Below are 27,076 nucleotides of genomic sequence, written 5' to 3' on the forward strand. Positions count from 1 at the left end.
GACCTTTTTATGACCTTGACCTTTGACCCGATCGATCCCAAAATCTAATCAAATGGTCCCCGGATAATAACCAATCATCCCACCAAATGTCATGCGATTCAAAGAAGATTTTGACCTTTTCGTGACCTTGACCTTGATCTTTGACTTGATCGATCCCAAAATTTCATCAAATGGTCCCCGGATAATAACCAATCATCCCACCAAATTTCATGCGATTCTGTTTAATACTTTTTGACTTATGCGAATAACACGCACGCACGCAGACAAATACACGGCGATCAAAACATTACCTTCCGCATTTTCAATGCGAAGGTAATCAACAGCAGAATTCATTTTGACGGATGACTAAAGTTGGAAATCGGCGATGGAGCCAGGTGCACTGCCGGTCTTCTGTCAAGGAACATTTTCGGGGGAGTGGATGAGAACCGTGACACGCGACGGATGTTTGGCCAGAGGCGTGAACATATATACGTCTCCTGCATTGAGGGAGTTTAGGAGAGATGTGTCTCAGCGATACGTGCTGTATCGCCTGATTTGCAGACCTTTGCCTGCGTCCAGCTGCTGCCACACCGTCATTGTGCAAGAGCCCTTTTACAAGATTCTCCTTTTAAAACGAGACAGCTGGAGACAATCTAACTGTAAGGAAAGGAAACGGCGTCTCTGCATGCCCATCGCATTTCTCCAGAGCGGTTCAGCCCGTCTCCTTCGCGCTCGGGGACCCACGTTGGTGCAATGTGGACAATATGTGGACAAACTTTGAATGAACAAAGCGAACAGGGGTCCGTGCAGCAGCGGGGGCGGGGCTGACCCAAACTAGTTTGAACGAACTCATGTCCCTCAAGCTGCCGATGGAATCTGCACCACAAGAGTTAGAAGAGTCATTCCAGCCCGCTAAGGCAACGTGGGCTCGTAGTGAGCGGCCTGCTCCAGGACCCAGAGCGTCAAGGAGTTCTACAAAGATGTAGTGGGCTGCTTATCGTTGCAAACTGCGTACCTTTTTTACTTTTTCTTATTCTATTTTATTGCTATTCATTAATATTAGTATTTTTGCACGGTCTCAATTTCTGCTGCAGGAACTGTGTCTGAAAGATTCTGGTCATAACAAAACATGCACTGAGAACTACACTGATCTATATCTATTAGTGCTGTGAAAAATAACGCGTTAACGCGTTATGATTAAATTACAGGATTAATTAGTTAATTTTTTTAACGCATTTAACGCATGCGCAGAATGAGCTTTCAATCCGTTTGTTGTTGGTCGTCTCTAACCAGCAGCATGTCATTCTGTCTCTACGTGTCGCGTTAAGACGACTCCGATCTCCGTCTCGCCGCCAGAGAGCTCGGATGCAGCGCAGCGCACATCGGGACGGAAAAAAGTCACTTGCACCCCCCCGTCAACAACTCTTCTCGGCCCGCGCGCGCACTGGTGAGCAAGTTATGTGCACCCCTGTGTATAAATGTATATATGTGATTAATCATGATTAATCCATAGAAACCTGTGATTAACCTGATTACAATTTTTAATCGTTTCACAGCCCTAATATCTATATGTATGTATTTATATATATATATAGATACATCTATATATATGTATATCTATATATAGATATATATATCTACATATATACTGTATATATGTATATATATCTATATATATATATATATATGTATATATACAGGACTGTCTCAGAAAATTAGAATTGATGTGATTTCTTTATTCTTGTAATGCAATTCAAAAAAACAAAAATGTCATGCATTCTGGATTCATTACAAATCAACTGAAATATTGCAAGCCTTTTATTCTTTAATATTGCTGATTATGGCTTACAGCTTAAGAAAACTCAAATATCCTGTCTCTAAATATTAGAATATCATGAAAAAGTATACTAGTAGGGTATTAAACAAATCACTTGAATTGTCTAATTAACTCGAAACACCTGCAAGGGTTTCCTGAGCCTTGACAAACACTCAGCTGTTATAAATCTTTTTTTTTACTTGGTCTGAGGAAATATTAAAATTTTATGAGATAGGATTTTAGAGTTTTCTTAAGCTGTAAGCCATAATCAGCAATATTAAAAGAATAAAAGGCTTGCAATATTTCAGTTGATTTGTAATGAATCCAGAATGCATGACATTTTTGTTTTTTTAATTGCATTACAGAAAATAAAGAACTTTATCACAATATTCTAATTTTCTGAGACAGTCCTGTATATATATATATATATATATAGTTATATATATATATACATTTATATATCTAGAGAGAGAGAGATATCTTTATCTCTAAATAAAGATATGTATAGGTATGTTCTTAGTGTGTTTGTTTAGCGAAAGGTGTACAAGATATTATGTATATAATTTGGTTACACAATAAATAATATATAATGGTATTGCTGAGAGCCGGCGGCCCTGTCGGCGTGCGCGGCCCCTCGGGCCCCTCGTCAATAACACATTTCCACAGCGCTCGTCTCTTTCTCACTTCATCCAGTCAAGAGCTCCATCAATAAGGGATGTAGCAATTGACCTGGTGCGACAAGCAAACTGCCGGCCCGACACACATGGCAGCCATAACATACAGGCCGGCGAACACAGTGCCACTTCCACGCTGTCGATCACACCGTCGGCCTGCAATCAATACTTGAGGTGGGGGAGGAGGTCTGCAAGGTGCTCGCCGTGGGCCGGGGCTGGAAGATGCTCGTGACTGAGAGCTGGCCGCGAGGTTCCTATATCACCGATGCAGCGTTGACTCTGGGATATGTGATCCTCCTTCCTCCCCACCTCGATCCCTCTATCTTGTCTCGCAGGGACACGGGAGGGAGGGAGGGAGGGAGGGGCTGACGGGAGAGTGAGGAGGAGTGGCACATCCTCTTACAAGGACACACTCTTGGGCGGACAGGAAAGCATTTAACAACATTAGCAAACAGTACACGTTTGTGTGTGTGTGTGTGTGTGCGTGTGTGTGTGTGCGTGTGTGTGGGCGTGTGTGTGTGTGTGCGTGTGTGTGTGTGTGCGTGTGTGTGTGTGGGCGTGTGTGTGTGTGTGGCGTGTGTGCATGTGTGTGGGCGTGTGTGTGTGTGCGTGTGTGTGGGCGTGTGTGTGTGTGTGTGCGTGGGCATGGGCATGTGTGTGCGTGTGTGTGTGTGTGGGCGTGCGTGTGGGTGTGTGTGTGGGCGTGTGTGTGTGTGTGTGTGTGCGTGTGTGTGTGTGTGTGTGTGTGTGTGTGTGTGTGGGCGTGTGTGGGCGTGTGTGTGCGTGTGTGTGGGCGTGTGTGGGCGCGTGTGTGTGCGTATGTTTGCGTGTGTGTGCGTGTGTGTGGGCGCGTGTGCGTGTGTGTGCGTATGTGTGCGTGTCTGTGGGTGTGTGTGTGTGTGTGTGCGTGTGTGTGGGCGTGTGTGTGTGCGTGTGTGTGCGTGTGTGTGCGTGTGTGTGTGTGTGCGTGTCTGTGGGTGTGTGTGTGGGCATGTGTGTGTGGGCGTGTGTGCGTGTGTGTGTGTGTGTGTGTGTGTGTGTGTGCTTGCAGCCTGATGTCGCCGTGGCAGCTGCAGCGTGGCCTTCACCTGTGTTCCTCTGCTAACATCACTGAGTGATAATTGGATCGCTGCGCAGTCGTCTGCTAATCTAACGGCACCTGGCCGGCCTCAAGATTTAGACGACCGTCAATCCTCCTCCTCCTCCTCCTCTTCCTCCTCCTCTCTGCCTCCTTCCGGACTGCTATCCAAACTGTATCGTTCTTGTAAACACCCCTGACACCCTTCAGCTTTCACCTTGATCTCCACATATTGATGTCAATTTGCTTTCCATCTTCGGTTTCACCTCCTTCCTCCAGTATTAGCTCTCTCTCTCCCCCCCCCTTTTTGTTCTTCGTTCCTCGTCGTTTCTAGAACGTGAAAATCCCATCAACCACCATTGTTTTTCTTTCCCTGCATCCTCCGCCAGACCTCCTTTTCGCATCCTTTCGTCTCCTCTCTTTTCCTCCCGTCCCTAAACTCTGTGAAAGCAAGCCGTGACACAAACACACACACACACACACAAACACACACACACACACTCTACCCTCCTTACCCTGTGATGTAAACAAATGAGGAAACACACACCTGTTCCCCACACTTACAGACACACGCACGTCTGCGCGGCCTGAGGGAGATGTACCCGTCGTAGCACGAGGCGTCTGTGAATACAGCGTGACGGCTAATGACCTGAGGTGCTACCGATGAATGACGTGAATTACATGTCTGCTTTTTTCTCGTTCACTAGATCCCGTCGCGACGTGAAGCTCCACGTTTCCTCCGTGCCTCTCCCTCCTGACCGCCAGCTAACCCCGTCACATGACCTCCCTCGCCCACCAGCACTCTTGTTCTCTTTCCTCCATTAGCCTTGCAGCGCATGTCCACGCCGGCTCATCCATTCTCATCCGGAGCCGGATTCCTGCATGCTTTGTGACCTTCTGCTCCTTTCCTTGATTCCTAACTGGATGAGTTTGCTGGTCAATTCCTTTCCTTGTCTGGTTTTGACTTAAAAACTGAACGTTTTAATTTTATCCACCCGGTCCTGAGCAGACCTGCCAACACTGAGCGATCACAGAGTCATCTGGGAACAACCGTTGTGATCTCAGCTCAGTTATCACATGGACATGAAGTGGAGCGTCTATTCTCTTAATCATTAATTATTTCACTGATTTAGGAGATGAGGACGCTCTGTTTGCCTTCATGGCCTACTTTGCTTACTTTGTCCAGTTCTCTGCCGATAATGACCTCAATGAGTCACTCAAGATTTAAAGCGTTATGTAAATGTAGGGAAACTACAAAATGAACTAGAATAAAACTACAAACTGAACTCCTAAATTATCTGTGAACCGAGGTTATGTGAAGCTCTACTCTGTGTCCGCTGAGAGAACGGGGGTTTCTCCTGATATGGCTCCTAATTGGTTGTGGAGGATATTCACTATGCATGTTTGGTAAACAATTAGCGTAAAGCGTATGACTTAGCTAAAAGTGTGAAAATGTAATTAGAACAACAACAAAAAAGGAAAGTGAAATTTGGCTGAGAATAAAGGTTCCGAATAGCATAAGCAGTTAACTGCCACCCGGTCCCTTCATCTGCGAGTCCTGCAGATATCAAAATAAGAAAAATAAAGATATAGCTTTAATCTCAAATATGTTTTTTTTTTTTTTTTTTGCATATTGGTAAACACTTCATTTACTGATAACTAGAAAATAATGAGCAACTATGTGATAATCAAATCATGTTTTCAAGCAAACATGTAAAACATTCTTCATCTTGGAACTCGTGACGGGGACAAAATAATTGAGCAGAATATTAAAACCCATTGTGCGACTCATACATTGTGCGGGTTGTCGCTCAATGAAAAAGACAAAATGCACTCACAATGGATCGAGTCATTCGGAACAGAGGATCCATAATCCCGCAAGATATACTAAATGAATGTCCCACGAATAGTTTCTACATTGAATTGAGAATCTGCTGGAAGCACACTTACTCTGTGTTGTTTGTCGAAATGGCGCCTAGCAACCAAAGAGCGCGCACGTGAGTGAGAAGCTGTGGAGGCAGCCGGGGTCGGCCCGGCGCTCCTCACACAGGACGCACTTTTCTGTGAGGAACAACTGGTGAGAAAGCCGCCTTTGTCTTCTGGTGAGAGACAAAGGCCCGCACTGTACTCGGGGTAGAGCGGGGGGGCGGGGCACAGGAGGGGCTTCACCGAAGCGCGCCCGTCCAAAATGCATGGCTTCGCACCTTCACTCCCTCCATCTGTGCCCCGCTTCCCCTTCTCCCTCCTCATCCTCCCGCTCCAGACGGCCGCGGTCCCCCCCCCCCCGCCGTTCAGGATTACTGAGAAATGAGCGGCGCTAATGGCCTCTAGCTGGAGAACTGGCAGTGCCCTTTCTCCACTTTCATCCCTCTACCTTTTATTACCTCCATGTCCTGACCGACTCTCCTCCTCCTCCTCCTCCTCCTCCTCCTTGCTCTCCATGAGCAGCATTCAACAGAGAAGTGTGCCCTTGGTTCTGCATGTTATTCCCTCACTGCCGATCTAGCGTAGGGCTCTAACATCAGTGTTACTTTTCTACAGTGTTTCCACCAAAGGGCATTTCCCAAAAATGTTGAAATATTCCTTTACAGATATTCTCCATACGTAATGTCTTTTGTTTACTTTTGTTCTTTAGAGGTACTTTAAAGTTGACTTCAGAATAGTCAATGAGATGCTCGATTGTGAATGAAGTCCGTAGCGGTCGCGCCCTTTCTAACCGTGATCCGTGGGTAACGCCGGCGTCTTGCAGCAGGAGACAGAACAATTACCTTTTTTTTTTTTGCAAAGCTCTGGCTTCATTCAAGGAGTTAAAACCACCGATCGACGCGCACGCCGCTGATTGCTGTCGTTATATAACACGCCGTCGTGAGACAGCAGCTATACGAGTGCATCAGGTGCGCCCCCGTTGACAGGATCAATGGTGAGCTCTTAATTAGTTAGCTTGAGATTCTGATGTTTATTCCTGGCGCATGCTGGGCGCCTCGCACACCGCTCGCCGCCCGCTGACCTTAATTCTCCCTGATTACCAAACAGACGTCCCTGTTGCATGAGTGGCTGACCTTTTCACACAATCATGCACTCCCAGTTCCACTTTGCTCATGTGTGTACATCCACACACACACACACACACAGAAAGGCTTCCATCTAAAAAAAGGCCCACCCTAGCGAGTGCTCCTCACACACACACACACACACATTGTGAGTCTGTTGACAAACAGGTCACCTTGTGCTGGGTGCTTGTACCCACTTGTCCCGACTGACCTGCTCTCTCCAGTCTAATTGGGATCTGACATCGCGCTCCGCGCCCTCGCACTGAAGGACACGAGGAACTTATTTCAGTTCCGTTGCTGCAAATTTGGCAAGTTTTTATCTATTAACTATAAATTGCATTTCAGTGTTTAGATTAACTCGCTTACAGTTTTTCTCCATTGCTTTGGCTCAATTCTTGAAACAGAAATGACATTCTCAAAACAACTCGTGCAAACCTCCAAACCACTGGGCACTTGTTCACAACAGATTTGAATTTCTCATTCCTTTCATCAAATTGCAATTGTTTTAGAAACTCCTTGCAAATGACAAGTACAATTGCCTAAAGCTTGCACACATTTCAAATGATTTAGCACATCTGTGCAAATGGTTCGGTACAATTGCCTTCAGTTAGCCCAATTACCAATTGAATACATCTGGCTGGTCTAAACTGACTGTTGCTTCTCAGTCAAGTGGTTGTTCTCTGCAAAACATCTTGGCATAATTTCCTTGTTTACATCATCACCTGCACAATAGTTCACTCCACTGTCAAAATCGTTCAGGCACATAATACCATGAAAAACATCATGGTATATACTGTAATATGGATCTCTTGGATCATCGGCTTCATTTTCAGGTGCAACTAGAACTTTACTAATCAAGGGGGAGTTTCTCACATCCGATCACCAATCACACAGTCATTTTAGTTAGCTGACAGGTGCTCTCCAGGAGTATAAATGCTTCCATCAAATATCTAGGGCTTGACAAAGTTCAGTACAGTTTACAGTATGAACATGGAAGCACCTGGCCAGGTAAACGAACAAGGGCAACTGCCTGCTCGAGGAAGAGGAGGAAGAAGAAGAGGAAGAGGAGCAAGGGTGCGTGGTGGTGGAGGGAGTATGAGCATTGGGCTCTAAACCAGAGGTCCCTTCTCCAGGCAATGGATGCTGCTTGTGCCGATGTCACGGCAGATCAGTGCAGGGGATGGTTGGGTCATGCGTGGCGATTCTTCCCCCGTTGCATAGCGAGGGAGAACATCAGATGCGATGTTGAGCAGGAGAGTGAGGATGAACTCCAGCTTTGAACTCCAGCTTTGCTTTACTTTCCTACTGTATGTTTTGTTACAGTCGTGTAGGCTATACTTAATTTTATTTTTTATGTGCTTTTTGTTTGACACTATTTTTTGCTGTACACATTTTCTGTTTCTGTTTTGCAATTACTGTAAGAATTTCCATGGCAAGATAAGTGCAACACAGTATGTGATGTGAAACCTTGTTGGCTCCTCTTGAATGAATCTTTTTTCTGTTTGATACACATAGTATTCTGGAAAGACAACATCTACTACAGTAACCATTCAGTGTCAAAGGACTAAGCCAAGATTAAATTGTGCACATGAGGGATATTTCTATGGTCCACTGCCATACTGACAAAACATCTAAACATTTTGACCTGCAGTGTTTAAACAATGACGAAGGGACTTTTCATTTTGGGGGCACAGACTATTTGTATGAGAAAAGGAATGAGTTTTGACTGATGAGTTGTCTGTTTTGGGAGAGATATGACCTTTTGCAGGTGTGCCAAAGTGTTTTGCTAAACCATCTAGGTTATTTTGGCAAATGTATTTAAAGCTTTGAGAATGTCCTTTTTTTCGAGAGAGAGATGAGCCACAGCAATCGAGAAGGAAGTTTTCATTTTGGGGGCACTGACTATTTTTATGAGAAAATGATTTGGGTTTGAAGCTTGAGTTAACTGTTTTGGGTGAGATATGACCTTTTGAATGTGATCTATGTCGTTGTGCTGAACCATATAGGCTATTTTACCAAATGCACTAAGAGCTTTGAGAATGTAATTTCTGTTTCAAGAATTGAGCCAAAGCAATGGAGAAAAACTGTAATGGCAGCAGTTTGTTTTCCCTCGCTGCCCTAGAGAATGAATAGATAGATAGATATAGAGAGAGAGCGAGAGATAGATAGATAGATATAGAGATGGATAGATAGATAGGTTGGTAGATAGATAGAGAGAGAGAGAGAGATATATAGAGATAGATAGATAGATATAGAGATAGATATAGAGATAGATAGAGAGATATAGAGATAGATAGATAGGTAGATAGATAGATAGATAGATAGGTAGATAGAGAGATATAGAGATAGATAGATAGATATAGAGAGAGAGAGAGATAGATAGATATAGAGATAGATAGATAGATATAGAGATGGATAGATAGATAGGTTGGTAGATAGATAGAGAGAGAGATAGATATAGAGATAGATAGATAGATATAGAGAGAGAGAGATAGATAGATAGATAGATGTATAGATAGATAGGTAGATAGAGAGATAGGTAGATAGATAGAGAGATATAGAGATAGATAGATAGATAGATATAGAGAGAGAGAGATAGATAGATAGGTAGATAGATAGATAGGTAGATAGATAGATATAGAGAGAGAGAGAGAGAGAGAGATAGGTAGATAGATAGATAGATGTATAGATAGATAGATAGATAGATAGGTAGATAGATAGAGAGATATAGAGATAGATAGATATAGAGAGAGAGAGAGAGAGAGATAGATAGATAGATAGGTAGATAGATAGATAGATAGATAGATAGATAGATAGATAGATAGATGTATAGATAGATAGGTAGATAGATTACCAGGGTTCATCTCTGAGGTTGTTGAGTTCTTTGGAGTAGGGGGGGGGGGGGGGGGTGATCCACAGGGATCCAACTGTTCTAAAAGCATTCTCACCACTGTTTCTTTGACTTCTATCGACCCTTCCATGACTAATTCTCCTCTTGCTGTGAGGGAAGAAACGCTGTTTGCTCCTCTCTAAGGAGGCGCAGCTGGAGCTGCTGCAGCCGGAGAAGCATAATTAAATAGGAGGTGGTGGGAATAATATTCCTTTTCAGTTTAGCATGTAGCCAGCGTCCACTGTCTCACTGTGTTGCACTTATGAGGATCGCAGGTTAGGGCTGAGTCCCACACTCGATTTGTTTTTCCACTTTACTTTGATACGCATCTGACATTCTGCAAATCCTCCCTGTTTTTAGAGGGACGTCCCCACAGTGCCACATGCGCCATCAACCAACCTCCTCTCTCTGTCATCACGGCCTCTTGCTCTGCTCCCCCCCTCTCTCTCTCAGTGTCACATGACACTGTAACAGGTGGATACATTTCTCTAAAGACACATGCGATGCAAAGAAGACATGAAATCCCTCAATCCAGAGAAACGGCAAAGCTCCGCCTCCTCACCGTTCACACTGTATATGTTCAGAGAAAACGTAAATATACAAGCTGATAGGCAGAACATTGGGGTCCACTGGACCGGAGCAGAAAGGAGACCACCTGCTTATAATCTCCAGGATGAGCCTCTGTTAGTAACCACCAACCACACAGTACGGCAACCATAAATAAAGATGAGAACACACGGACACACAGATCTCCTCGCTGAGCTGAACACACACCTGTAGAATGTGAAAAGAAGTGATTGACTGAATACATCGTGAATAATGTATGATCCGTTTAAACCACGGAGAACGCGACCCGATGCCGCAAAGGAAATGCGAGTCGCATCGGAAGGAATGTGCGAGCGACTTGCCCGCGCACGCACTGCAACCTGCGGGAAGACGCGAGGCCACAGTGTGCGTCCCTACGAGGAACAGCCGGTTCAACATCTATAAATCAAACCCGGCAGGAACATCTGTGCATAGCTCGGGATGAACAGTAATATCGGAGAAAAAAAGAAGACATGTCTCCGGTGGAAGAGGAAAGTCCAACTTGAGAGATTTGAGGTGCTGTCGGTTCCACCTCTTGTTCAGCTTGTTGCCATTTGAGAATCAATAAAAAAGGCGCCATAGATTTGTGTAACCCTCCTGTTACCTTTACATTTACTCACATATTTTACCCTCGGGGTCAATTTGACCCCAGCAATTAAAACCTCCAGAAAATTATTAGAATTAATATTGTTTCCCAAGTTTAAGTGTGAGGTACTTTATGTGTGTTTGTTGACTACCTAATAGCCCTTTAAATATATAAAAAAGTTGATATTTCTTATGTTTGACACAGTGAAAAACAGCTTGGGGTCAAATTGACCCCAAAGAACACCGACATTAAACATTGAATGGGGTCAAATTGACCCGAAAGATAACAGGAGGGTTAAATGTGCGGCGGGTAAATTAGAAAGAGCTCAACCTGAATTATTTTCGAGGGCAAATTCTGACCACACGGTGAGGTTGATTTCCATCAACACAGAATTCCTAAAAAGGGTCCATCATCGAAGCAAACGAGAGCCGTAAGTCGTCCCTTACGATCGCAAACACATTCGGCTCCTGCGAAGCCCAAAGTGTCCTCGTTTTACGCCATCTGTATCAGGGCAAAGAGAAAAAATGACACCATCTGTGAATCCCTGGCACGGCCTGTGTGCCAGTGGCTATGTTCAACCCCGGTGGTGAAAAGACTTCTCCACACACACTGGCCCACCAGGTTCATGAGCACCAGAACTCCCCACAGGGCCTGAACGCCACAAGATGCTTCTGAATTCTGAAGGTTAAAGGTTATTTTCATAGCGGTGTTACTCTATAAGGCTCTATAACGAAGGATTTCTGTGAGTTGTTTTCTCCGCGATGCAATATGCATCGTGTACTTTGCACAGCGTCGGTAATACAAGAGGGCAAAGGGCAAAACTTCCTCTTAGAAATATAATTTTCCCCCTGATATCACTGGGAGAGGGGCAAAAAATGCCCCATAATGTCCTCTAATAATTATAATAATTTAATAGCGTTTTATTTTTGTTATTTGTATGTGTGTCCTACCTTATTGCCTTTGCTAGGCAGGTACACACAAAAATCAATAAATATAATTTTGAATTATAAAAAAAAAGAAGAAATAAGTTGTTAATAGTTGTTGAAACAATGTAATAACTAATAAACTAATAAATAACCACAACGTTTTTTTTTTGTTCAAATAATCTAAGAAAACACTTTGATTACGTCGACTACTGCCTAATAGTGTTATTATTTCCATTTTTATGACAATTGCTCATAAACTGTAAGCCTAAATTAGTATATTTATTAATTTTGAACAACGGTTTAATGTTATTTCACAAGTTTCAAAAAGTGCCCCCGATTTCTTTTGAAATGCCCCTGGATTTCAGTCAGTGGGGGAAAAATTGCCCCCTAAAAAATATGTTCATTTCCCACCCTGACCTTGCATCCAGGAACCGTCCACAGCTGATCCAAGAGAAAACAATGAATACATCAATGAAGGAAATATTGAATTTAAAATAATAATAATAATAATAAAACAAGACTATAAATCCAACGAGACATTCAATGTCTGCTTTCAGTATTTAATGAGCTACATGACACATGTCAGTAGCAGATAGGTCTTGAGGTGTGCTGCTCCGTACGTGACTGAAAGCCTCACACTGATCCCTAGACGGCCTCGCCGTGATGAACAACACGAGACAAAGAAACACAGCGGGCTGCTCCGCTTTGTGGCGAACAGAAAGTGCTTCGGAAGATCTGGCACACCATCATGAAAGTCTAAGCGGAGGGCCTTGGTTGTCTGGGTCGCCGCACGGTGAAGAAAAGATGAAAGCAAAGCGGAGCCGACACGAGAACCCGGGAACAACGCCGGCCGAGGGAGGTCGATCGGCGCCAGAGTTATTTTGTTTTCTTTCAGCCGCTCAACGGGAGGTCAAACCTCCGCACACAAGCCGTACACTCTTGCATAACCGCAGCAGCGTTTTGGCCTGTGGCGAAACTACCGTGTGTGCTTTCAGTTAAAGGAGAGATAACTGTGGATACAGCGATCAATATTTACCTTTGCATTAAAAATGCGGAAGGAAATGTTTTGATCGCCGTGTATTTGTATGCGTGCGTGCATGTTAAGTCAAAAAGTATTAAACCGAATCGCAGGAAATTTGGTGGGACGATTGGTTATTATCCGGGGACCATTTTATTAGATTTTGGGATTGATCGGGTCAAAGGTCAAGGTCAAGGTCATGAAAAGGTCAACATCTTCTTGAATCGCATGGAATTTGGTGGGATGATTGGTGATTATCCGGGGACCATTTGATTAGATTTTAGGATCGATTGGGTTAAAGGTCAAGGTCATGAAAAGGTCAACATCTTCTTCCATTTTTATCCAATTGGCATGCAACTAATGCCAACATTTTCATAATTCAATTCCCAATCTTGTGATATGCGATGGTATGCACTCTACCGAGTGCCCGTTCTAGTTTGCATTTATTTTCTCCTGCAGTGGAACTTTTCGTCGGCCAGGATTCAGCCTGGAACTCCAAACACACACGCGCGTGTGTGTGTGTGTGTGTGTTTGTGTGTGTGTGTGTGTGTTTGTGTATGTCAAATAGCTGCAGTGTAGTGTAACACGTAATCCTACCTCCGCTGTCACGTCCCTCACATCTCACCCACTCTGGCATGCCTTCAAGCAGATCCACCCACAAGGTCACCAGGTCGAGTTGCATCACTTCCCTCTTTCCTGAGATTCTCCGGTCTTATCTAACATGACGAGTTCCCCCTCATCTTATCGTGTTTTCTCTCTCAGGAAGCAGGACTGCGGGGTTCGGGTCCTGACGGTCCGTTTTTCCTTCCGCTTCGATGAAAACAAAGCTGTGCAAGAATGCTGCGCCGTCGTCGGTGACGCATTCGCTGTCACTTCGGATATCGGGGCGACTGAAAACGAGCGCCTACGTGCACCAACGGCTCACGTTACACAATTCATCCATCACACCGCTCCTTAATCTTCTAATTGTTCCTCTCCGTAGAGATAGCCGCACCGTGGGGGGGAGGAGCGGGGGGACGGAACGGTGCGGACGTGACCGCGGTGCGTTCCCTCCGGCGGGCCGGCCCTATAACAGATGGGCTGTCTGAGCAAATAAAGCGAGGCCGGCGATGAGGACGCGCCGCCGGTCTCACCTGTTTTCCTGCTCCTGTTCATTAAGTGGCGATGGGGAAGGAAATTCAAAGACACGGAGCCAGCTCCATCTTCCTGTGTTTCCTTCCCAATCAGTGGGCTTACCTTCGGGAAAACCTGTGATTCGCACTTCGGTCTGCAGCACGGAGCAAATGAGGCGCCTGGACTCTCGTGAAGAGCCTTGAATGGTTAAAAAAAATAAAGTGGATCAAATCTTTGATCCACGATGCAGATTTTAATTTGCTTTTAAATGGGAAGTTAAAAAAACGAGCAGTCATTATTTTGGGGTGCTCTGTTTCGATGGTTGCAGATGGTTTCATCAGCCTCTGTCGCACGGTGCTGTGTGTGTGTTCGGGTACGTTCCCTTCCTGTCTCGCTGCACTCCAACAAGAAGAACTCGTGTCGGAGCAAAGCCAGGCGCTGCAGCTCCCGTAGACATGTTGTCCCATTCATCCATCCGACCGCCGCTCGGCCCAGATGGACCTGGGGAACTTCCAGCCTGACACATCGGAATATTACTCATCCTCACGTATGTGCTTTAAACAGGGAGGGAAAGTTACATTTTTTGTGGGGGGGGGGGGGGCACTTTTTGCCCCCACTGACTTATTTCCGGGGGCATTTAAAAATAAATTGGGGGCACTTGTGAAATAGAATTTAACCGTAATTCAAAAATAATAAATATACTTATTTAGGCTTACAGAATATCAGCAATTGTCATAAAAATGGCAATAATAAGACTATTAGGCAGTAATCTACAGATTCAAAGTGTTTTCTTAGATTTTTTGAACAAAAGAAAACAACAGAAAACATAAATCAGACAATCATATTCTATTTCATTCGTATTTCTTTGTGGTTATTTATTATTAATTGTTTTTAAATAACTATGAACAATTATAACTTATTTCTTAGTTTTTATATAATTCAAAATTATATTTATTGATTTTTTTATGTGTGGACCTTCTTCTACGGAGAGGACAGAAAAAACAAAGAAGAAAAACTAAACGCTATTAAATTATCGAAATTATGGGGGAATCTTTAGGGGCAACATTATATTTCTTCGGGGCAGTTTTGCCCTTTTGCCCTCCTGTGTTTTCCGATGCTGGCTTGAAATGACAAAAGCTATCCTGGGGAGACCCGTCTGGCATCTCCTGGTCAGACCAACGTCCTGCCCACACATGTTTCTCTCTTGTCACGACGACCACACACATCAAACCCACGGTGGCGTGTCATCCCCTTTGCACAGGTTCCATAAGGATCATATAGATAACCCCCCCCCCTCCCCCCACCAAACACGTCGTCCAATCAAATAGATGTGTTTTTGTTTGAGAGAGCGGTCTTTGTCTGGAGGGCCCTGTTTGACTCACGGGTAATTAAGGTTCCAGCTCTAGTCATTATCCCTTAAGGAAATAAAGGAGGAGGTAGGATTAGGAGGCAACTTTGTTAAATCCTTTTAAATCCTTAAAACTAAGCTTCCTAAACTCAGATATCGACCCTCCGTAGATATCACGTCTGAGTTGCTTCTGTCTGCCATGATGGGATCAGCTTCGAGTGATAGTTTGTGACATTATGGAGACGCAAGAGAAACACACAAGGTCAATGGAATAACCTTGAGGAGCCAAAGACAACCATCAGGCCAACTAGTTCACGGCTCCTTGTTCACTGCATGTTTTTCGGGGCTCTTGAGCTCATTTTTCTGTGTGGGTGAATGACCTTGATAGAAACCGTCGATGCTTTTTACTCCCCGCTTGATGCCGAGCTGTGCACCCAGACACAAAGAGGCCTGTTTGAGATGTTCGTATTTGTGCAGATTGTTGCGTTGAGAGAAGCAGCCAAGCGAGCGAGCGATGACTCAGCAGCCTCAGACGTCTGTAATCACCGCTTCGCATCTCCTGCCTCCTCCTTTACGACGCGGCTCGGATCTCTTGTTTTCCAAAAATATCCGAGCGTCCGGGTTCCGGTTGCGGCTGCAGGAGAAACGGGAATCACTTTCATAACGACCTTCGACGGAGACGTTTCACTCCAACTTTCTGGATCGCGTGGATTCATTTGTCAAAGGGAGCTCTTAATCTACAATTGTACGTAAAGCCCGTGATATGAGCAGTGAGGCGTGGATACGCTATTATTCCAATTCTGATCATCCTCGTCATCTCAGATGATCCCACTAAATGTAATCAGTGTTACAAGTTCAGGCTCGCACTGAGGTGTCCTCAGGCCTTCAGGGGATCAGCCGAATCTCACATGAGCTAAACAACAGCCATCAGACAGATCCCCTCCAGCTACGTGTCTACACGGCCTCTATATACACACAAGTTAACTCTTCATGTGTCACAGAGAGACACTGGGAATTACTTGTGTTACTTTCACCCAGAGGCTCTCTGAAAATACAATGGACTGTAGCTCAAGGCACATTTAAAAGTCAATTCCTATTGTGCAGGTTTTGGACTGTCACCGTCCTTATAGGACAATTCCTGTCTGCTAATAGTTTTGATGGGAATCAAATTGTTGTGCTGATGATTCAAGATACAGAATATCGGCAGTGACTTAATACAACTTACTGAACTATCTGTAAAGCTGATTTTGCTGAGCATAGATCATTCAATCAGTGACAAATACAGTTTGTTGCAAAACCTCCATCTGCCTGATGGGTCATGGAGGTCTGCATCGTGGTCCGTGCCTCCTACCAACTATTCATACACTCTGTCATACTCATTGAATGTGTTGTAACTCTGTAATGATTCCTTCTGGTCACATGACATCTATTGCATCTGTCCATCCTGGAGAGGGATGCTCCTCTGTTGCTCTCCTGAAGGTTTCTTTTTTTCTATTTCTTGGGAGTTTTTCCTGATCCGATGTGAGGTCAAAGGTCAAGGATGTCTATGTGTACAGATTGTAAAGCCCTCTGAGGCAAATTTGTAATTTGTGATAATGGGCTATACAAAATAAACTGAATTTAATTTAATTTAATTGTGTTCTTTATTGACTGAGTCGTCCTTAAAGGTCGGCGGCTGAACGCCAAGTTGCTCCCCGGGGGATTGTCAGTACCCCACTGCTCCTAAAAAGGCTAAGGTTGGGTTGAATGGAGAGGTCAGTTCATGCAAGAAATATATTATGTAACAATTGGAATACACATTTAAGTTCAAGTTATTTTCAGTGAACAACTTAACTGAGTTTTAAACTCTTTTGGGTATATTAATATACAAAATGAGGCCACGTTCTCTGGGTGTGTCGCAACTCATTCACATCACGGATCATTCTCTACATTCGTGCAGGGTTCAGGGACCGGTTCTTCTCACAGGTTCTATTAATACCTGCAAAATAAATGCCTTGATCCCAGTTCCAATACGACAATGTATCTTGTCACGGTGAAGAAAATCCTCCAGATTCCAGGAACATTCAGATAAAACCACCCGGCGACCATCGTTGATATCAATCTCGCTGAAACCCTGTGGGATGAACTCGAATGTACCATTTTAAAAAAGCACCGAGGCACTCGCGTCTGCACGGTCATCTTTACACACCTCCGTTGTGTGCGAGAGCCACAATCGAGGCCAGACGTGGTCAAACGCGGTAGTGTACCGCTTCGTCTTTCTGAATGGTCAACGGGTGGAGGAGGGTGACGACACCTCAAGTTTACTCTACTCAGAATCTTTTGTTTTGTCCTTTGAGAAACAAAAAACATGCCTTTTACAGAATTTTGTCGAATCGGTCATCTCTTAAACTGATTGATTATCACCTCCTCTTTGAGGTTGTTCGCTTTTTTCCTCATCTCAGTCGAAAGGTTTGACCCCTTCATCAGCCAATCAGAACTGTCCTTTGCTCATATCTATTATATGCGGTAGTGAATGAGAAGATGAAATAATGATATCGGTGTTTCCTTCTTCTAACCTAACCGTAGACTCTTTTTTTCTTGCAGATCTCTGAAAAATAAACGTGTGACCTTTAATCTGCTGCTAAGGTCAAGGAGGGCAGGCAAGTGGAGGAGGGGGGGAAAGGACGAAAAGGAAAGAAATGGCAAACGCTTGCTAGAGAGGCACTAATGATAATAATAAGATGGGTCATTCCTAAATTCTTGATCAAATCCTGCTCCTTCCTCACTCGTGCTATCTGTCAGCCGCCTCCACCCAGCAGCCAGGCTGGAGCCGGCCTTGCAGCTGTCCACAGTCCGGCGTTACATAACAAGGCTGCATCACAACCCCCCCCCCTCCCCCTCCCCCGAGCCACTTCGCAGCCTCTCCACCATGACACCGTCACCCCCGCTGAGGAAATGGCACGAGGACAAAGTTGCGCGCCCCGCTTCAGGGACACGGACGCGCACGCCGTCCTTCTCCTCCGAGAAGCGCCTGCTGAGGGTCAAGTTAATGAGGTAATGCAGTGCGGTAATTGCTCATTTGCTTCCCTATTCCCATGGAGCCGTGGCCCCCTTCACCTTTTAAACCTCCACTCAAACACACGTGCAGGAAAGTGAGACTGTGTGCTCGAGCTGTACCGGCCGACCCAGTTTCCCACCGCGAACGGCGCGTATCGTTTGGCGCGTATCGCTTGGCGCGTATCGTTTGGCGCGTATCGTTTGGCGCGTATCGCTTGGCCCGTCTCTCTGGAGGAGCTCCTGCCGAGACGTGCCGGCGGAACACGAGACCGCATCGGACGGTTCAAGACATATTTCATGTGTGACAGGAGCGTGTTTCACCTTCAACGCATGCAAAAGCTCAAACCTGTTCGACCAGGTCGGCGTGTGAACGGCACATAGCGAGAGCCGCTGAGGCGAGTCGGGCTGAGAAGACGTTGCACTGGCGACGTGTTTGGAAAACTGTACATTTAAATCTATTGAAATGATATTAAAAAGCAGCAGTTGGATAATATTTTGAAATCTGAAAATGTTTTTTAAACCTCCGGTTCTGCCGAAGTGTCGCGATAACCTGCATTCTCTCTACCGACCAGAGGGGGGCGACTCCTGTGGTTGGATTGTGTAGAAGGCTATGAAAAAATTACGCTAACTCTATGTTGATTTATTACCTCAGTGAACATTGTAAACATGGGTTTATGGTGTCAATCTTTAGTGTAAAATCTTCTTCAATACAACGAGATGTTCATTTCATAAATTCTGGTCCAGTTTAGAGTCAAATAGATCATAAAGCGGAGTACGCTCTAGGGCGCTGTAGCGTCTCTACGTCACTCCTCCGCATCCCAAATTTGCAAACTTCCGTTCATCGGTTGCAAAAAAACGACGTATCCAAGATGGAGGCTGCAAAATTGCCAAACGCGAGGCTTCAAAACGCCAATCCACAAACCAATGGGTGACGTCATAAAGACGACGTCCACTTCCTACACACCGTCTCTGGTTTAAAGTGCAACTGAAACACAACGGGGGAGAATTCCACCAGCTGTGCACAATTTCACAGCCTAAACTAATTCATTCTTTCACATCAGAGGAAGGAGAGCCTTGGTAATGCAAGTGCACTTCTCTGAGAGAGCGCAGAGGATCACGGTGGCCATTGAATGCATCTCGACTCGCACTCGAGTGACAAGAGTCCACCGACGGTTCGTGTCATTGAAGGCACTCAAAACCAAATATGCTGATTCTAGAAGTATCACACATGTTGTTTCCTATTGAAACTACACATCGATTTTTTGTGTGTGTTCATCGCCGATGACGAGCTGCTGAAGAGCTGTCCGTGGTTATTTTAGGAGACGACACATGAGGATTAGCTGTGCGTCGCTCAGCAGGATCACTTCCTGACATTAACGCCATATTAAGACAATCAGTCTTTGTTATCAAGCACATGCAGACAGCTCCGGCCCCTCCAGCTACCTTGTCATGTTTTGCTCATGAGGTGGACTGTACGTGTGTGTGTGTGTGTGTGTGTGTCGGGGGGGATTCAAGGCTTCGGAGACATGTGATACGTACGTTTTGAGGATGAAATGTGTTCGCTGTAAACACGAGCGGCGAGGCTGAGGGTGAAAACAGTGAGGGATTGTACGTGTGTTTAAAGCTCATTGTGCTCGGCAACAATCGAGCCTTCACTGCGTTCGCATGTTGTGTGTGAGAGGGCGCCCTGGGTTTCCCCGACGTCCAATGGGAATGTAATAATGGGGGCAACAAAGAATTAGCCAGTGTTTTGTGTCAGTTGCTAAGCAAACGGAGACTGATATGACAGAATGCGACTCTCCAGTGTGTCCCACCTACGCAATACCCATATATCCACCAAGGACCCCGTGATGCACTCAATGCAGTCTTGTGCACACAAAAAACAAATAGAACACACGACATGGGTATAGTGTCACGCAAACCCTCTGAGGGAACTGGCTTATGTCGCTGTGTGTGGAAGACCAGTTAATTAACCTCCAGTAATGGGAGCGCCAGGGGCCGGGACGCCATTAAAGATATTGCCATCACACCATCCATTACTGGGGGAGCTCTATGCAGAGAAGTGGCCCACAAATCAGCTTTATATGACACCAAAGTTTCAAAGCACGCCGAATTCTGTGCGCCATCTATTTCACATAAACCTGCTATTACTTCTACATCGTCAAGTGTTAAAACATTAACCCCGAGTGTACTGCAACTCCACTGAAAACTTCATTATTTAAGTCTTACATGTCCAACACGGACACCAGGAATGTTACCTTTACATCTGAACCTAAAAACATCTCTCTTCCTGTAACGGTGTGTCACTGTACCATCCTGTGTGTGTGTGGGGGGGGGGGGGGGGTCTATGTGTACGTTCAGGCTGTGTTGTAGCAACAACAAGGTAACTACAGCTGATTCGACAATAGGTTGTGTTTGAACTGACAATAAAGATGTAACCTGCAAATACATGAGGGGCTCAGGCTTCATGAGGGGCTCAGGCTTTATGAGGGGCTCAGGCTCCATACATGAGGGGCTCAGGCTTCATGAGGGGCTCAGGCTTTATGAGGGGCTCAGGCTCCATACATGAGGGGCTCAGGCTTCATGAGGGGCTCAGGCTTTATGAGGGGCTCAGGCTCCATACATGAGGGGCTCAGGCTTTATGAGGGGCTCAGGCTCCATACATGAGGGGCTCAGGCTTTATGAGGGGCTCAGGCTTCATGAGGGGCTCAGGCTTTATGAGGGGCTCAGGCTCCATACATGAGGGGCTCAGGCTTTATGAGGGGCTCAGGCTTCATGAGGGGCTCAGGCTTTATGAGGGGCTCAGGCTTCATGAGGGGCTCAGGCTTCATGAGGGGCTCAGGCTTTATGAGGGGCTCAGGCTTCATGAGGGGCTCCACGAGGGGCTCAGGCTTCATGAGGGGCTCAGGCTTCATGAGGCTCAGGCTTATGAGGGCTCAGGCTTACGAGGGCTCAGGCTTCATGAGGGCTCAGGCTTCATGAGGGGCTCAGGCTTTATGAGGGGCTCAGGCTTCATGAGGGGCTCAGGCTTTATGAGGGGCTCAGGCTTCATACATGAGGGGCTCAGGCTTCATGAGGGGCTCAGACTTTATGAGGGGCTCAGGCTTTATGAGGGGCTCAGACTTTATGAGGGGCTCAGGCTTCACGAGGGGCTCAGGCTTCATGAGGGGCTCAGGCTTCATACATAAGGGGCTCAGGCTTTATGAGGGGCTCAGGCTTTATGAGGGGCTCAGACTTTATGAGGGGCTCAGGCTTTATGAGGGGCTCAGGCTTCATGAGGGGCTCAGACTTTATGAGGGGCTCAGGCTTTATGAGGGGCTCAGACTTTATGAGGGGCTCAGGCTTTATGAGGGGCTCAGGCTTCATACATGAGGGGCTCAGGCTTTATGAGGGGCTCAGGCTTTATGAGGGGCTCAGGCTTCATACATGAGGGGCTCAGGCTTCATGAGGGGCTCAGACTTTATGAGGGGCTCAGGCTTTATGAGGGGCTCAGACTTTATGAGGGGCTCAGGCTTCACGAGGGGCTCAGGCTTCATGAGGGCTCAGGCTTCATATGAGGGGCCCAGGCTTTATGAGGGCTCAGGCTTCATGAGGGGCTCAGGCTTCATACATAAGGGGCTCAGGCTTTATGAGGGGCTCAGGCTTCATACATGAGGGGCTCAGGCTTCATGAGGGGCTCAGGCTCATGAGGGCTCAGGCTTTATGAGGGCTCAGGCTTTATGAGGGCTCAGGCTTCATGAGGGCTCAGGCTTTATGAGGGGCTCAGGCTTTATGAGGGCTCAGGCTCATGAGGGGCTCAGGCTTTATGAGGGGCTCAGGCTTTATGAGGGCTCAGGCTTCATGAGGGGCTCAGGCTTTATGAGGGGCTCAGGCTTCATACATGAGGGGCTCAGGCTTTATGAGGGGCTCAGGCTTCATACATAAGGAGCTCAGGCTTTATGAGGGGCTCAGGCTTCATACATGAGGGGCTCAGGCTTCATGAGGGGCTCAGGCTTCACGAGGGCTCAGACTTTATGAGGGGCTCAGGCTTCACGAGGGGCTCAGGCTTCATGAGGGGCTCAGGCTTCATGAGGGGCTCAGGCTTCATGAGGGGCTCAGGCTTTATGAGGGGCTCAGGCTTCATACATGAGGGGCTCAGGCTTTATGAGGGGCTCAGGCTTCATACATGAGGGGCTCAGGCTTCATGAGGGGCTCAGGCTTCATGAGGGGCTCAGGCTTCATGAGGGGCTCAGGCTTCATGAGGGGCTCAGGCTTCATACATGAGGGGCTCAGGCTTCATACATGAGGGGCTCAGGCTTCATGAGGGGCTCAGGCTTCATACATGAGGGGCTCAGGCTTCATGAGGGGCTCAGGCTTCATGAGGGGCTCATGCTCCATACATGAGGGACTCACACACATGTCAAAGATTCTTTCCTCTGTGTCTTCTCTGAGGGAGTTTACAGACTAACTCTAATCCCTTAATTCGTCTCTTGTTGTACAGAACTTGTCTGGGGGACCCATGAGCTCTAAGGACCCATGAGGAGTCTGGACCACGGTTAACGGAGGGCTCCCCACACACACACATGTGTCTACAGCCTTCTGTTGCGTCGTGACGTTATAAATGTGTCTCACTCCCCTCGTGTCACCTTGAGAATCTTTGAGAGTGTGCTGCTTGCGGTCCACTAACCTTCATGATGCCACACGGCGCGTTTCCAGCCCCGTGGCTGATCCTTTCCGCGGAGTGATCCCGACTGCCACTCCCGATCCGCGGGCTGCCGTGCTCCCTGTACCGTCCATTGGCGTAAACTCCTTCGGCTCCGTAGCCCTGGGCAGCGGCGGACACCTCCAAGTACGCCCGGGCACCGGTCAGAGTCAGCGCGGCCGCGTCGCCGGGGATTCCCGCGGTGTTGCTGGCGCCCTGGCCCGGCGGCGGCGGTGGCGGGGCGCCGATGGTGGGCTGCAGAAAATGTCCCGACAGCACGTCTGAAGCGTGAACCCCCGCCATGGTCCGGTCACAGCAATGCCCTCCGCTGCTCGGTGCGCACACAGCCCATGTTCTTCATAGCACGGCGGACTTGTTGACATCCGGGGCGGCTCGTCTCAGCAGCGGTCCATCACCGGGGCGCACGGCGGCGGCGGACGGATGGGCGGACCGCCGTCCCGGGTAGAGCACGAGCAGAGGCGGCGAAGCCCTCGGGCGCACACCGGGGGAGAGGAACTTATGCTGGGAGGGCTTTCCTTCTCTGCTGTCGCCTTTTCTGTTCACAGCTTCCACTCTCGCGTCCTCGTCCTCTGAGACGTGTCCCGATCCCCACGTCCGCTCCGGTGGGCTGTGCGCGCGGCGCTGCGCGGCGCGTCCTCTTCACTTTTGCAGAGCTCGCACGCGGCAGCGCTTCTCCTCTCTCTCGCGCATCCGCGGGACAAATTCAAGACTTGCGCGCGTGTGCAATTAAAAACCCAGCGTCTCGCGCGCGCAATGAGAGTTTGATTATCCGGTGCGGTGTGCGCGCGCACCGTCTCCCCAACAGCACGCGGACAACACAGAGGCAGAGCGTGTGTGTGTGTGTGTGTGTGTGTGTGTGTGTGTGTGTGTGTGTGTGTGTGTGTGTGTGTGTGTGTGTGTGTGTGTGTGTGTGTGTGTGTCCCACATGAGGACGTGTGTTACTGGGCTTCACTTGAGGCGCTTTGGTTTTATTTGACTAAATATCATCTTTATGTTTGAAGTGTAACTCACTCACGAACTCACTCTCTGTACTCCGCCCCCAGAGGAGGGCGCTAGAGAGGCCTCACTATTTAAAAAGGAGTGAAAACGGGATTTAAAATAGTTTATTATACATTTATATGAAAATACAATGTTACGCATTTTTTTGGTGTATATATTTCTGGAAGCCTTTCTGAGCTGTACTCATCTCAGGGTGAGCAGAAAACCAACCACTTTTTATTAAAAAAATGTAATTTAATTAAATAAGCATCTTTTTCAATCTTAATGTTGGGTCATTGAGACTAAAATATATACTACATGCAGTAACATGTCTCTAAACATCAATGACCCAACACTAAGATTGTGAAGGACATCAGAGAAGAGGTCACATGTCCACAGTCGTTATATCAATAAACAACACATTAATTAATACAATAACAGACAAGTTTATAGTTAGGATATTGTTATTGTTTATCTGGCCTCAGCACCCCGGTATTGTCCCTCATGTGAAACTAATTGAATTGTAAGAGTCAGCTGTTATTTTCTTTAATGAAGCCCACTGAAGAGAAACCACTGCATCCCACAGTCTCTCTCTCTCATCTCTCTCTCTCATTTCTCTCTCTCTCTCTCTCTCTATATATATATATATATATATCGCTCTCTCTCATCTATCTATATATATATACACTACCGTTCAAAAGTTTGGGATCACCCAGACAATTTCGTGTCTTCCATGAAAAATCACTTTTATTTATCAAATGAATATAAGATATAGTCAAGACATTGACAAGGTTAGAAATAATGATTAATATTTGAAATATTAATTTTGTTCAACAAACTTCAAGCTCAAAGGAAGGCCAGTTGTATAGCTTATATCACCAGCATAACTGTTTTCAACTGTGCTAACATAATTGCACGGGTTTTCTAATCAGACATTAGTCTTCTAAGGCGATTAGCAAACACAATGTACCATTAGAACACTGGAGTGATCGTTGATGGAAATGGGCCTCTATACACCTCTGGAGATATTTCATTAGAAACCAGACACTTCCACCTAGAATAGTCATCTACCACATTAACAATGTATAGAGTGTATTTCTGATTAATTTAATGTTATCTTTATTGAAAAAACAGTGCTTTTCTTTGAAAAATAAAGTCATTTCTAAGTGATCCCAAACTTTTGAACGGTAGTGTATATATATATACAGGACTGTCTCAGAAAATTAGAATATTGTGATGAAGTTCTTTATTTTCTGTAATGCAATTAAAAAAACAAAAATGTCATGCATTCTGGATTCATTACAAATCAACTGAAATATTGCAAGCCTTTTATTCTGATTTATTGCTGATTATGGCTTACAGCTTAAGAAAACTCAAATATCCTATCTCTAAATATTAGAATATCATGAAAAAGTATACTAGTAGGGTATTAAACAAATCACTTGAATTGTCTAATTAACTCGAAACACCTGCAAGGGTTTCCTGAGCCTTGACAAACACTCAGCTGTTATAAATCTTTTTTTACTTGGTCTGAGGAAATATTAAAATTTTATGAGATAGGATTTTAGAGTTTTAAGCAAGCTAGCATAATCAGCAATATTAAAAGAATAAAGGCTTGCAATATTTCAGTTGATTTGTAATTAATCCAGAATGCATGACATTTTGTTTTTAATTGCATTACAGAAAATAAAGAACTTTATCACAATATTCTAATTTTCTGAGACAGTCCTGTATATATATATATATATATATATATCCGTCGCTGTCGTTGGTTTACACTGTACACAACCAATCTATCTCATGTCCGTTCGTCCTGGGGTCCCTCCTCCTCTGTTCTTCCTCCCTTGTTTCCTCTTAAATGTTTTCTGGGTGGAGTTGCCCCTCCCTCTGACTCGAGGGTCAGAGCGTGTCCCCCGCTGTGCGGCAGGTAATTTGTGATACCGGGCCACATAAGTGAAGCCTGGCTTCAGGTGCGTGACATCGATGACACGCCGTGTCCTTGTTTTCAGGGCGACGTGCCTCGACGCGGGACGAGGCACATTATGTTTCCTCATTCTGCTGCCGCTGCAGCTTCAAAGACGGGTATCCTGCTCACGGCACTGTTTTCACCCAGCGGGCGGGCCGCGGAGAATAGTAACGGTTCACACGGGAACACTTGCGTTGACACTCTGCTGTAATTTCCCAGTATCACTCTTCATCAAAGATGCAGGGAGGCTCTTCCTCCTCCTCCTCCTCCTCCTCCTCCTCCTCCTCCCGTCTTCTTAGGAATCAATCAAGACAAACAACAGCGTGGAGACGGGACATGTTAGCGGTGCATTCGGTGTAAACTTGGAAAGACTGCAGTTGTGCCTCATCATCATCATCATCATCGCACGCAGTCTGACCTTGACCCCCCCCACACACACTCACACAAACACACACACACACACACACTGTTCGAGTCTTCTCGTGCCTCGGAGGCCAGGGCGGGAAAAAAAACCTACAACAATGGCGTCACATTCAACATGCGGGCCCGACCCCATATCCTCGGCCAGTAAGCCGGGATAATGCCCCCCCCCCCCCATTTGTAACCCACGGAGGAGGCCAAGAAAACCAGGGCCCATTTGTATCAAAGGAGTCGTGTGCGGCCAGAGAGAGAGTTTATCACGGCGTCGTTACATCGTAGACACACTTGATCCGAGTGAGATTTGTGTTTGATGCAACAACAAAAAATAGGGAGATGCTTTCTGGTAAACAGCAACGCCCGCATGACACGCAGCGGATCACCGCCCCCGGCTTGTCAGATGTTTTGTGGCGGTCTGAAGAAGTTCCGGGTCTTATCCAAGGGTGTTGCTCCGTGGATGTTTTCCCAGACCTCGGGGGCGACGAGTGGCTCAATCTGCAGCAGCCAAAACACAGCCTCTCTAATCACATTCGCGTCTATGCGATGGAGACGTGGAGGAGTGTGAGTCCTGGTGGAGCCGGGCTGCTTCTCAAGGACAGGAGAATATATGATGGGGCAGAAGGAGGGAGGGAAAAGGAGATGAAGGGAGGAAGGGAGGGAACGCTCGCCGGTACCGAGGCAGTAAGGAAGAAGAGGACCGGAGAGATGTCTCGTCTCCTTCTTTTCCTCACTCCCTCTCAACCCCCTTTCCCTCCTGATCTCCCCGGGTCATGTATTATGTATTCTCAGGAATTATTTAGCTAAAGTTCTGCTTCTGAAAGCCTCCTCCCACAGCCGTCTCCCTGTGAAAAGTCTCCGAACTTTAAACATCAGCTCTGCGAGGGTGGTTCACGTGAGTCCACAAGATGTGACCA

At 46.2% G+C, this 27,076-nt stretch overlaps 1 protein-coding gene across 1 annotated transcript in view; it reads right to left on the minus strand.

The window, feature by feature from the left end:
* Positions 1–23,503, minus strand: part of plcl5 (phospholipase C like 5) — a 79,403-nt gene extending 55,900 nt beyond the window's left edge. The window contains 1 exon segment of the mRNA XM_056406348.1: positions 22,766–23,503. Coding sequence (XP_056262323.1) covers positions 22,766–23,083 — 318 coding nt within the window. The 5' untranslated portion in view covers positions 23,084–23,503.
* Between the last annotated feature and the right edge of the window lie 3,573 nt (positions 23,504–27,076).

The sequence above is a fragment of the Pseudoliparis swirei genome, chromosome 23 (genome assembly GCF_029220125.1).
Source record: "Pseudoliparis swirei isolate HS2019 ecotype Mariana Trench chromosome 23, NWPU_hadal_v1, whole genome shotgun sequence".
Classification (NCBI taxonomy): domain Eukaryota; kingdom Metazoa; phylum Chordata; class Actinopteri; order Perciformes; family Liparidae; genus Pseudoliparis; species Pseudoliparis swirei.